Source organism: Salmo salar, chromosome 23, assembly GCF_965601325.2.
Source record: "Salmo salar chromosome 23, fSalSal1, whole genome shotgun sequence".
Taxonomy (NCBI): Eukaryota; Metazoa; Chordata; class Actinopteri; order Salmoniformes; family Salmonidae; genus Salmo; species Salmo salar.
Window position 1 is genome coordinate 15,128,981 of NC_138313.1, and position 12,868 is coordinate 15,141,848.

The following is a 12,868-nucleotide window of genomic DNA, read 5'->3' on the forward strand; positions in this document are numbered from 1 at the left end:
CACGCCTCCAACTCAATCAAGTTTTTAGACGACACTACAGTGGTTGGCTTGATTACCAACAACAACGAGACGGCCTACAGGGAGGAGGTGAGGGCCCTCGGGAGTGTGGTGTCAGGAAAATAACCTCACACTCAACGTCAACAAAACAAAGGAGATGATCGTGGACTTCAGGAAACAGCAGAGGGAGCATCCCCCTATCCACATCGAAGGAACAGTAGTGGAGAGGGTAATAAGTTTTAAGTTCCTCGTCGTACACATCACGGACAAACTGAATTGGTCCACCCACACAAACAGCGTGGTGAAGAAGGCGCCGCAGCGCCTCTTCAACCTCAGGAGGCTGAAGAAATTCGGCTTGTCACCAAAGGCACTCAAACTTTTACAGATGCACAATCGAGAGCATCCTGTTGGGCTGTATCACCGCCTGGTATGGCAATTGCTCCGCCCATAACCGTAAGGCTCTCCAGAGGGTATTGAGGTCTGCACAACGCATCACCGGGGGTAAATTACCTGCCCTCCAGGACACCTACACCACTCGATGTCACAGGAAGGCCATAAAGATCATCAAGGACAACAACCACCCGAGTCACTGCCTGTTCACCCTGCTATCATCCAGAAGGCGAGGTCAGTACAGGTGCATCAAAGCAGGGACCGAGAGACTGAAAAACAGCTTCCATCAAGGGCATCATACTGTTTAACAGCCACCACTAACATTGAGTGGCTGCTGCCAACATACTGACTCAACTGCAGCCACTTTAATAATGTAAAAATGGATACATTTATCACTAGCCACTTTAAACAATGCCACTTCATATGTTTACATACCCTACATTACTCATCTCATATGTATATACTGTATTCGATACCATCTACTGCATCTTACCTATGCCGTTCTGTACCATCACTCATTCATATATTTTTATGTACATATTCTTCATTCCTTTACACTTGTGTGTGTATAAGGTAGTTGTTGTGAAATTGTTAGGTTAGATTACTCGTTGGTTATGACTGCATTGTCGGAACTAGAAGCACAAGCATTTCGCTACACTCGCATTAACATCTGCTAACCATGTGTTTGTGACAAATAACATTTGACTTTAACCAACATGACACGATGGGCAGCCAAAAATCACGATTGGCCCTCGCTCAAATTCTGAAAATCCAATAAAATGTTATTGTTCACATACACATGGTGAGCAGATGTTAATGCGAGTGTAGCGAAATGCTTGTGCTTCTAGTTCCGACAGTGCATTAATAGCGACCAAGTCATCTTAACAATTCCACAACAACTACCTAATACACACAAATCTAAAGGGATGAAATAAGAATATGTACATATAAATATATGGATGAGTGATGGCTGAGCGACATAGGCAAGATCCAATAGATGGTATAAGATACAGTATATACTCATATACAGATGAGTAATGTAAGATGCATATTTAAAGTGACTAGTGATCCATTTATTAAAGTGGCCAATGATTTGAGTCTATGTAGGCAGCAGCCTCTGAGTTAGTGATTGCTGTTTAACAGTATGATGCCCTTGATGGAAGCTGTTTTTCTGTCTCTCGGTCCCAGCTTTGATGCACCTGTACTGACCTCGCCTTCTGGATGGTAGCGGGGTGAACAGGGAGTGGCTCGGGAGGTTGTTGTCCTTGATGATCTTTTTGGCCTTCCTGTGACATCGGTTGTTGTAGGTGTCCTGGAAGGCAGGTAGTTTGCCCCCGGTGATGCGTTGTGCAGACCGCACCACCCTCTGGAGAGCCTTGCAGTTGAGGGCGGTGCAGTTGCCATACCAGGCTGTGATACAGCCCGACAGGATGTTCTCAATTGTGCATCTGTCAAAGTTTCAGGTTTGAGGTGACGAGACAAATTTCTTCAGCCTCCTCAGGTTGAAGAGTCGCTGTTGCGCCTTCTTCAATGTGTACGCTGAGGAACTGTAATGTGTACGCTGAGGAACTTAACTTTCCACTGCTGTCCCATCAATGTGGATAGTGAGGTGCTTCCTCTGCTGTCCACGGGCATCTCCTTTGTTTTGTTGACGTTGAGTGAGAGGCTGTTTTCCTGACACCACACTGCGTGTGCCCTCACCACCTCCCTATAGGCTGTCTCGTTGTTGATGGTAATCAAGCCCACTACTGTGGTGTCGTCTGCAGACTTGATTATTGTGTTGGAGGCGTGCATGGCCACGCGGTATTTGGTGAACAGGGAGTACACTCGGGGCCTGAGCACGGACCCTTGTGGGGCCCCGGTGTTGAGGATCAGCAAAGTGGAGATATTGTTTCCTACCTTCACCACCTGGGGGTGGCCCTTCAAAGTCAAGGACCCAATTGCACAGGGCGGGGTTGAGACCCATGGCCTCAAGCTTAATGATGAGCTTGGAGGGTACTATGGTGTTGAATGCTGTGCTGTAGTCAATTAACAGCATTCTAACATAGGTATTCCTCTTATCCAGATGGGATAGGGCAGTGTGCTGTGATGGCGATTGTATCGTCTGTGGACCTATTGGGGCAGTAAGCAAATTGAAGTGGGTCTAGGGTGGCCGGTAAGGTGGAGGTGATATGATCCTTGACTAGCCTCTCAAAGCACTTCATGATGACAGAAGGGAGTGCTACGGGGCGATAGTCGTTTAGTTACCTTTGTTCCTGTACCCAAGAAGACAATGGTGGCCATCTTGAAGCATGTGGGGACAGCAGACTTGGATAGGGAGCGATTGAATATGTCCGTAAACACACCAGCCAGCTGGTCTGTGCATGCTCTGAGGACGTGGCTAGGGATGCCATCTGGGCCGGCAGCCTTGTCAGGGTTAACACGTTTAAATGTCTTACTCACATCGGCCACGGAGAAGGAGAGTGGAGGCCCCCAGTCCTTGGTAGCAGGCTGTGTTGGTGGTACTGTATTATTCTCAAAGCGGGCAAAGAAGGTGTTTAGTTTGTCTGGAAGCAAGACGTGGCTGGTTTTCTTTTTGTTGCTTGTAGACCCTGCCACATACGTCTTGTGTTTGAGCCGTTGAATTGCGACTCCACTTTGTCCCTATACCGACATTTCGCTTGTTTGATTGCCTTGCGGAGGGAATAACTACACTGTTGATATTTGGCCAGATTCCCAGTCATCTTTCCACGGTTAAATGCTGTGGTTTGCGCTTCCAGTTTTGCGCTAATGTTGCCATCTATTCACGGTTTCTAGTTAGGGTAGGTTTTAATAGTCACAGTGGGTACAACATCTCCAATGCACTTCCTTATAAACTCACTCACCGAGTCAGTGTATAAATCAATTTTATTCTCTGAGGCTGCCCGGAACATTTCACAGGCTGCGTGATCAAAACAATCTTGAAGCGTGGATTCCGATTGGTCAGACCAGCGTTGAATGGTTCTAGTCACAGGTACGTTCTGTTTGAGTTTCTGCCTATAGGACGGCAGGAGCAAAATGGGGTCGTGGTTGGATTTGCCGACGGGAGGGCGGGGGAGGGCCTTGTATGCGTTGCGTAAGTTAGAGTAGCAGTGGTCCAGTGTACTGCCCACACGAGTGCTGCAATCATTATCTTGATAGAATTTAGGTAGCTTTGTTCTCAAATTTGCTTTGTTAAAATCCCAAGCTACAATAAATGCAGCCTCAGGATATATGTTTTCCAGTTTACATAAAGTCCAGTGAAGTTCCTTGAGGGCCGTCGTGGTATCTGATTGATTGGGGGATATGCACAGCTGGGATTATAACTGACAATAATTTTCTTTGGAGATATTATGGTCGGCATTTGATTGTAAGGAATTCTAGGTCGGGTGAACAGATACTTGAGTTCCTGTATGTGATTTGTATTTATTATGGATCCCCATTAGCTTCTGCCAAAGCAGCAGCTACTCTTCCTGGGGTCCAGCAAAACTAAGGCAGTTTATGATTACACCATGAGTCGTTAATCATGAAGCATACACCCCCGCCCTTCTTCTTACCAGAGAGATGTTTATTTCTGTTGGCGTGACGCATGAAGAAACCCGGTGGCTGTACCGACTCCAACAACATATTGAAAGAGAGACATGTTTCCGTTTAACAGAGAATGCTACAATCTCTTTCTCTCTGGAAGGCAACCCTTGCCCTAATTTCGTCCACCTTGTTGCCTGGAGACTGGACATTGGCGAGTAATATACTCGGAAGCGGTGGGTGGTGTGCACGCCTTCGAAGTCTGACCAGGAGGCCGCTCCGTCTACTTTGTTTTGGGTCGCCCTCTGGGATTAGATCCAATGTCCAGGGTGGAGGTCCGAACAAAGGATCTGCTTCGGGAAAGTTGTATTCCTGGGCATAATGTTGGTAAGTTGACGTCGCTCTTATATCCAATAGTTCTTCCTGGCAGTATGTAATAACACTTAAGATTGTCTGGGCTAACAATGTAAGAAATAATACATAAAACACTACTGCATATTTTCCTAAGGACTCGAAGCGAGGTGACCATCTCTGTCGGCTCCGTCTTGCCAAATACTAAAGGGACTGCAGTTGCTACTATTTTCCTTCTGAGGTTCTTGTGATTTTTGGCTGCACTTTGTCACGTTGGTCTAACTGCTGTCTACTCTCCTCCCCTCCACCTCCTATCTTAACCAGCATTCCTCTCTTACCAAAAAAAGGAAAGTCAATGTCCATTAAATACCCTACTAATTTATTCACACAGTGAAGCTAAAATATTTAATTTGGCTCTAATCACCAGCATTTTGGATTTGAGATCAAATGTTTCATTTGAGGCAACAGTACAGAATATCACCTTTTATTTGAGGGTATTTTCATATCTGTTTTACCGTTTTTAGAAATGAAAGCACTATATCTAATCCCTCCCCATTTCAAGGTGTCATAAGTATACTGAACAAAAATGATAAACGCAACCATTTCAAAGAATTTACTGAGTTACAGTTCATATAAGGAAATCAGTCAATTGAAATAAATTAATTCGGCCCTAATCTATGGATTTCACATGACTGGGTAGGGGTGCAGCCACAAAAGGGCTTTATTACAGAAAAATACTCCCCTGTATCTTCTTCTGTCACCAAACCACAAATTTAAGTGCCTGGAGTTTGCTAAATGGCATTGGAACCAGGTTCTATTGTCTGATGAGACTAAAATAGAGCTTTTTGGCAACAAGGTTTGGTGTAAAAAGAGCCATGGTCATGCAGAAAATAACCTAATCCCCCACTGTGAATTATGGTGGTGGATTTGTGATGTTGTGGGGCTGTTTTACTTCCAAAGGCCCTGGGAACCTTGTTAGGATGCATAGGATCATGGACTCCATCAAATACCAGGAGATTTTAGGCCAAAACCTATCAGCCTCTGCCAGGAGGCTAAAACTGGGTCGTTGTTAGATCTTCTAGCAGGATAACGATCCAAAGCATACTTCCAAATCCACACACAAATGGTTCACTGACCATAGAATCAAGCTTTTGCAATGGCCGGTGAGTTGAAGAGGAGAGTCTACAAGTGAGGACCAATGACTCTGATGGACCTGGAGAGTTTCTGTATGGAGGAATGGTCTCAAATATCTTCCTATGTGTTTTCCCACCTCATCAAACATTATAGGAGACGACTCAGAGCTGTTATCTTGGCAAAGGGAGGGTGCACAAAGTAGTAAATGCTGGGGTGCCAATAATTGTGTTATTTACATTTTTTTTAAAATTGTTGTCATTTATCTGATGCTCTTATCTAGAGTGATTTACAGTAGTGAGTGCATACATGTTCATATTTGTTTTCTTTTCATACTGGTCCCCCCGTGGGAATCGAACCCACAAACTTGGTGTTGCAAGCACCATGCTCTACCAACTGAGCCACACGAACAATGCATGTTTTTACATAAAATATTTTTTTCCTAATGACTATTTTTGAACAATTTTAAATCAAAGGTAAGATTCATATATTTTTTCATACTCTTTTGTTCATATTTACCTAGGGTGCAAAAATTCTGTAGGTCACTGTTTGACAAGGGGGGACTAGATGCGTAAATCGCTTTCATTTCCGAGCTTTAAAACATATCTATGAAAATTTTGCATGATGTACTGTCGCCTTATGAAACATTTTGTATAGCCAAATTAAAAGTTGTAGCTTCACTGTCCAAATATTTATGTAGGGGAGTGTATAAATGACATCTCAATCATCTCCGTTTTAGGTAGTTAAGTGAGAGGGGCATCTTGCTGATTTAATAGGTAGTGGAGGGGAGTAGGCAGTGCTTCAACCAATATGAGATGAGGGGCAGCCAAAAATCCCCAAATGACCCTCACTCTAGCTGCGAGAGAGCCAGAGTCGGTCAGGCTTAGGCCTATTTTTCTTCCAATATGTTTTTGGCTTTACTTCGTCTCATGTTGGTTGAGACACCGTCTACTCCCCTCCACTACCTATTAATCAGCATGATCCAGCTCTAAGCTACCTACAAGGGGAATATAGAAAAGTAATTTATACAATTAATCAAAAAATAAATGTCTTGTGTGTTCCTGTAGATTATCCAGATGGCAGTAACTCCAGTGAATACATGTCCCAGCCAACCGCATACCTCCCTGAGAACTTCACATACGCCCAGAACCTTCCCTGCCCAGAACGCTTACCTTCTATGAGTAAGTAACCAGAACACTTGTCTTCAAACCATCAGTTTGCCTACTGAGAGGATTTTTCCACTGGGTTTTCAAACCCAGTGGTAAAACAAACGCATGATACTTACAGGAATGCATTGCGAAGCAGACTCGACAGACCAGACTGTGGTTTGGCATGTCGCTGGGAGGAGTGAAAAAATGTGTCCTTGGTAGTATTTTTCTCCAAAACTAAAGACAACAGATTCGAGCCAATGTCTTAAGTAGCTGAAACTGTCATTACTACAACCTTTTGAAAGTGACAAAATGAACATGTTAAAATTGTCAAAAACAACTTTATATCGAGTGGGTGCCTTTTTTGATTTGACAGGCCTGCACATGCTCAGTTCTGCTCAACACGACCATTAGACCCGATGACGTGTTTCTACGCATGAGCTGTGCTAGCTAACATCGTGAGAAGCAGTTTCTGCCTATCTTGAATTTTACTATGATCAGGTCATGTTATTATGTAACTCTCATGAGATAAGCTACTCTTGGCTGTCTCTGTGCATCCTCTTTCTCTTACTTTTCTCAATCTCTCGCTCCTCATTCTGTCACACTGTCTCTCCCTGTAGGATGTGTGTGGCTTATCATGCCGGTTATATCTACATAGGCACTTTAGCTACAGTTAAACGTATTGCATTACCCATTGTCCCCTCTGCTATCAATGAAATCTGAAGATAAACGGTAGGAGAGTTCCATGACACATACAGTGTATTCGGAAAGTATTCAGATCCCCACATTTTGTAATGTTACAGCCTTATTCTAAAAATGATTAAATTGTTTTTTCCCCTCGTCAATCTACACACAATACCCCATAATGACAAAGCAAAAACAGGTTTTTAGGAATATTTGCAAATGGATGAAAAACAAAACTGCTATGACATTTACATAAAAGTATTCAGACCCTTTACTCAGTACTTTGTTGAAGCACCTTTGGCAGTGATTACAGCCTTGAGTCTTCTTGCGTATGACGCTACAAGCTTGGCACACCTGTATTGGGGGAGTTTCTCCTATTCTTCTTTGCAGATCCTCTCAAGCTCTGTCAAGTTGGATGGGGATCGTTGTTGAACAGCTATTTTCAGATCTCTCCAGAGATGTTTGATCGGGTTCACGTCCGGGCTCTGGCTGGGCCACTCGGACATTGCGACTTGTCCTGAAGCCAATTCTGCTTTATCTTGGCTGTGTGCTTAGGGTCATTGTCCTAATGGAAGGTGAACCTTCGCCCCAGTCTGAGGACCTGAGCGCTCTGGAGCAGGTTTTCCTCAAGGATCTCTCTGTACTTTGCTCCGTTCATATTTTCCTCGATCCTGACTAATTTCACAGTCCCTGCTGCTGAAAAACATCCCCACAGCATGAGGCTTCCACCACCATGCTTCACCGTAGGGATGGTGCCAGGTTTCCTCCAGATGTGACGCTTGGCATTCAGGCAAAAGAGTTCAATCTTGGTTTCATCAGACCAGAGAATCTTGTTGCTCATGGTCTGAGAGTCCTTTAGGTGCCTTTTGGCAAATTCCGAGCGGGCTGTCATGTACGTTTTTACTGAGGAGTGGCTTTCATCTGGCCACTCTACCATAAAGGCTTGATTGGTGGAGTGCTGCAGAGATAGCTGTCCTTTTGGAACATTCTCCCATCTCCACAGAGGAACTTTGGAGCTCTGTCAAGAGTGACCATCGGGTTCTTGGTCACCTCCCTGACCTAGGTCCTTCTCCCCTGATTGTTTGGCTGGCCGGCCAGCTCTAGGAAGAGTCTTGGTGGTTCCAAACTTCCATTTAAGAATGATGGAAGCCACTGTTCTTGGGGATATCGGGGTAGGTTCCTTGTCAATCATTGGCTTATTGGTGAAATCAGCAGTCAGACAATATCTTCTTTAAGTAAATCAATCTAACCTTTATTAATGCAATTGCAGACAGAAGTTGACAATGGAAACACAGCACGTATGTTTCAGAGTAAGTTCTGCAACATAAAACCGGTAAAAGTTGCTTTAACTTTTCTGGCGAAGGCGTTCCTCTAGCGACCCACCTCGACAACATCCGGTGAAATTGCAGAGCGCGAAATTCAAATTACAGAAATAGAAATATTTAACATTCATGAAAATACAAGTGTCATACATCAAAATAAAACGTAACTTCTTGTTAATCCAGCCGCTGTGTCAGAATTCAAAAAGGCTTTACGGCGAAAGCACACCATGCGATTATCTGAGGACAGCGCCCCGCATACAAAAGCATGAAAAACATTTTTCAACCAGGCAGGTGCGCCAAGAAAGTCAGAAATAGCAATATAATAAAAGCCTTACCTTTGAAGATCTTCTTCTGTTGGCACTCCAAAAGGTCCCAGCTACATCACAAATGGTCCTTTTGTTCGATAAAGTCCTTCTTTATAACCCCAAAAACTCAGTTTAGCTGGTGCGCTATATTCAATAATCCACCAGTTTCCCTCCTTCAAAATGCATACAAAATGAATCCAAAACGTTACCAATAAACTTCTCCAAACAAGTCAAACAACAGCTACCCTAATACTTAAATAAACGATACAATTTAAGATGGAGAATCATTATTGTCTTTACCAGAGATAAAAAACAAAGAACGCGCTCTCATCCACGCGAATGAAAACACTACAGCCAAAATGGGAGCCACTTAGAAAAACTACAAATTCTAGCTAATTTTTCCAAGAACAAGCCTGAAACTCTTTCTAAAGTCTGTTGACATCTAGTGGAAGCCCTAGGAACTGCAGTCTGGGAGGATTTCGCCTCATAATAAACATGACAGCCATTGAAAACAGTGGTAGGCTGAATTATTACTATTTTTGGATGGTTTGTCCTCGGGGTTTCGCCTGCCATATCAGTTCTGTTATACTCACAAACATAGTTTTAACGGTTGTAGAAACTTTAGAGTGTTTTCTATCCAAATCTACCAATTATATGCATATCCTAGCTTCTGGGCCTGAGTAACAGGCCGTTTACTTTGGGCACGCTTTTCATCCAGACGTCAAAATACTGCCCCCTAGCCCAAAGAGGTTAATATACTTGCAGTCAAACCCTAGTGGTGTAACTGCCTACGCCAACACCTACTCATGAGACCAAGCCCATGCATATACACTTATACAATAGTCCAGTGTTTTCTAAGGGCTCAGCAGTAATTTTCTATTCACGTGTGGCTTACAGTGGTGTGTCTGACTTGTCTATCTATTTACTCCCCTGCAGGTGTCTGTGTCTCTTTTAGCCTTGAAGCGCTTTCTCTCACACACCCTGTTTTGACCGCAATTGCTCACACTTCTGCTCAGACCGTTTCTATAAGAGGCAGAGACTAGAAAAAAACCGTGGAACAGTATTAAACCTTACAATGCATGCATATATTGCTAATCTGTGGTTCAGGACCCTATGCATGTAGTGGGGGAGGGTCTTAGCCCTTCCCCTTGTATTAATAAAACAAGCATAATCAATTATAATACATCAATCATTTGGTGCAGCCCCTATCATGACCACAAGGTGACCCCAACCAGGGACCTTCAATGCTGCAGACATTTTTTTGGTACCCTTCCCCAGATCTGTGCCTCGCCACAATCTTGTCTCTGTGCTCTACTGACAATTCCTTCGACCTCATGGCTTGGTTTTTGCTCTGACATGCACTGTCAACTGTGGGACCTTATGTAGACAGGTGTGTGCCTTTCCAAATCATGTCCAATCAATTGAGTTTACGACAAGTGGACGCCAATCAAGTTGTAGAAACATCTCAAAGATGATCAATGGAAACAGGATGCACCGGTGCTCATTTTCGAGTCTCATAGCAAAGGGTCTGAATGCCTATGTAAATTGGGTATTTCTGTTTTTTATTGTGCTAATATTTAAGAAACCCTTTTTTATTTATTTTTTATTTTTTAGCTTTGTCATTATGGGGTATTGTGTGTTGATTGATGAGGATAAATGTTTATTTAACCCATTTTAAAATACGGCTGTAACCGTATTAAAATGTGAAAAAAAGGGAAATACTGTTGTACGTGCGTACGTACACCTCTCTCTAGTGCTTCGGCCTCGTAATTCACTTTTGGTTCAAATTGATTTGAATCAAATTTGGTTTACAGTGACAGGGTTGGGTCTGACTGTTCATCATGACAATACATCAATGCGTGATGCATCTTTTTTCTACCCGCATGGATTGAATACCCATGATTACGGATTGAATACCCATGATTACTGACAGAATACCCATGATTACTGACAGTATGAAATAGGCCTAATCTATAGTTGCATATGTGACATTTAGTGCCTTCTCTGTAGGCTGTCCTTCTATTCCTCATAACTGATGTTTGTGTTTGTTAAACAGGTGTGTGTGTGTGTGTGTGTGTGTGTGTGTGTGTGTGTGTGTGTGTGTGTGTGTATTCACGGAAGTTGTGTGATTGTGTTGTGTGTAATCAGTGAGTTCTATGGATGTTAACATGACTGTTTGTGAAACAGGTGTGTTTGTATTGACATAGGTGTGTGTGTGTGTATTGTCTGTTCTCTGAGTGTGTCCTATGGATGTGAATATGACTAAACAGTCCCTCCAAGATTTTTCGACTCTACGCTCAACGTTTTTGGGGCAAAATCAACAATTCCCCCATATTACACAAATTCGACATCACTGCACTTGTTTCTATATAAAACAGTTAAATCAAAGCTATATTACTGCATTAAACTGTCAAATCACTGCAATACAATAAGAGAGCTCGTAATGAACTAATCATCACACTTTTACCGCATAAAATGGTTCAATCAAGCCACATGTCAACAAACCTTTTCTGTGTAAGTGCATTTTTGTGGCAAATTGGACAAAAAACATTGAAAAACAGGCCATGCAAAATGTCAGAATTGCCTCAGAAAAATCCAGCATTTTTTCCTGCAACTATTTTATTTTTAAAGCAATGCAGTGAAATCCTGGATGGACTGACTTAAGATCCCACAGTGTGTGTGTGTGTGTGTTTACTGAAGGTTTATGTGTATGTTCTCAGAGGGTCCTATGGATGTCAATATGACTGAGATCCCTATGGAGGAGATTGATCTGAAGTTCTCTAAGTATCTGGACGTTCACTTTGGAGGACACTGGAAACCCAAGGACTGTAAACCACGCTGGAAGGTATGACTGTTAACATGTATGACTGAGGAAATGTGTGTGCTTGTGCGGCTCAGTTATTTTACTACTTTTATGCTCCTCTCTATTAGAAAATGAAATTGAACTGTAGCCATATTTGTATACACCTGTGTCTTTCCTCTATTAAAAGCATTTGATTTTCTACTTTTGGTCTGTCTGCCCTGCTCCCTCTGTATTAGATGCACAGGAGCTTATACATGCTGTGTGTGTGTGTCTGACTATCCACTCCCTCTCTCCTGCTTCCTGTGTAGGTGGCCATCCTCATCCCGTTCCGTAACCGCTACGAGCACCTTCCCATCCTGTTCCAGCACCTCACCCCCATGCTGCAGAGACAGAGACTGCAGTTTGCATATTACGTCATCGAGCAGGTAACACAGCTTTAAACAAGTTCTGTTATTATTGCACACATTTAGTCTCCCTTCATTCTATTCAGCCTCACTACTTTGTCAATTCTGTCACCCACTGGTGAGAAATGTAGAATCTATGATGAAGATGAGCTTTAGACAGATTAGCTCACAACATTGCTCTTTCTTCGACCTCTCTCTTTCTCTTTCTCTCTCTTTCTCTCTCTTCCCCCCTCCCCCATCAGTTTGGGATCCAGCCAGTGTTCATTTTGGCACTTTTTTTTTGTCTAGTCTTAGTCACATTTTTGTTATTTGAATACTGATTTACTCTAGTTATTGTCAAAATGACATTTAAGTCAACTAAATGCCGTATTATTAGTCACATTTTAGTCATCACATTTTTATTGCCTCATTAACTTATAGTAAACATAAATCACTGACTTCGATGTGCACAAACATACATAGCCTTGTCCTACCAACATTTTTTTAGGCATAACATCCTATTGCATGATTCTCTTCCCAAAAGCCAAATTGGCAGAAGAACACATTACTCTGCAGCAGCTTTAAAATCACACCCCTTGACAATTCTCCAGATTTTCCCCGTGTCACTGGTTCCACTACCTTTTTCAGTTGGTGGCACCAGCCCATGATTTGGTTGCATAAATGTTTTCCCCCACGGTGTCACACACTATATGTATAGTACCAGTCAAAAGTCTGGACACACCTACTCATTCCTGAGTTTTTCTTTATTTTTACAATTTTCTACATCGCAGAATAATAGTGAAGACATCAAAACTATGAAATAACACATATG

At 42.8% G+C, this 12,868-nt stretch overlaps 1 protein-coding gene across 2 annotated transcripts in view; it reads left to right on the plus strand.

Moving 5' to 3' along the window:
• Positions 1-12,868, plus strand: part of LOC106584194 (beta-1,4-galactosyltransferase 6) — a 46,102-nt gene that overhangs the window by 20,231 nt on the left and 13,003 nt on the right. The window contains exons 2-5 of one of the 2 annotated variants that reach the window (XM_045706529.2): positions 4,073-4,296; positions 6,459-6,572; positions 11,571-11,695; positions 11,962-12,078. In XM_045706529.2, coding sequence (XP_045562485.1) covers positions 4,230-4,296; positions 6,459-6,572; positions 11,571-11,695; positions 11,962-12,078 — 423 coding nt within the window. In that variant the 5' untranslated portion in view covers positions 4,073-4,229. The remainder of the gene's footprint in view (positions 1-4,072; positions 4,297-6,458; positions 6,573-11,570; positions 11,696-11,961; positions 12,079-12,868) is intronic. The other variant, XM_014169187.3, reaches the window with a different exon arrangement.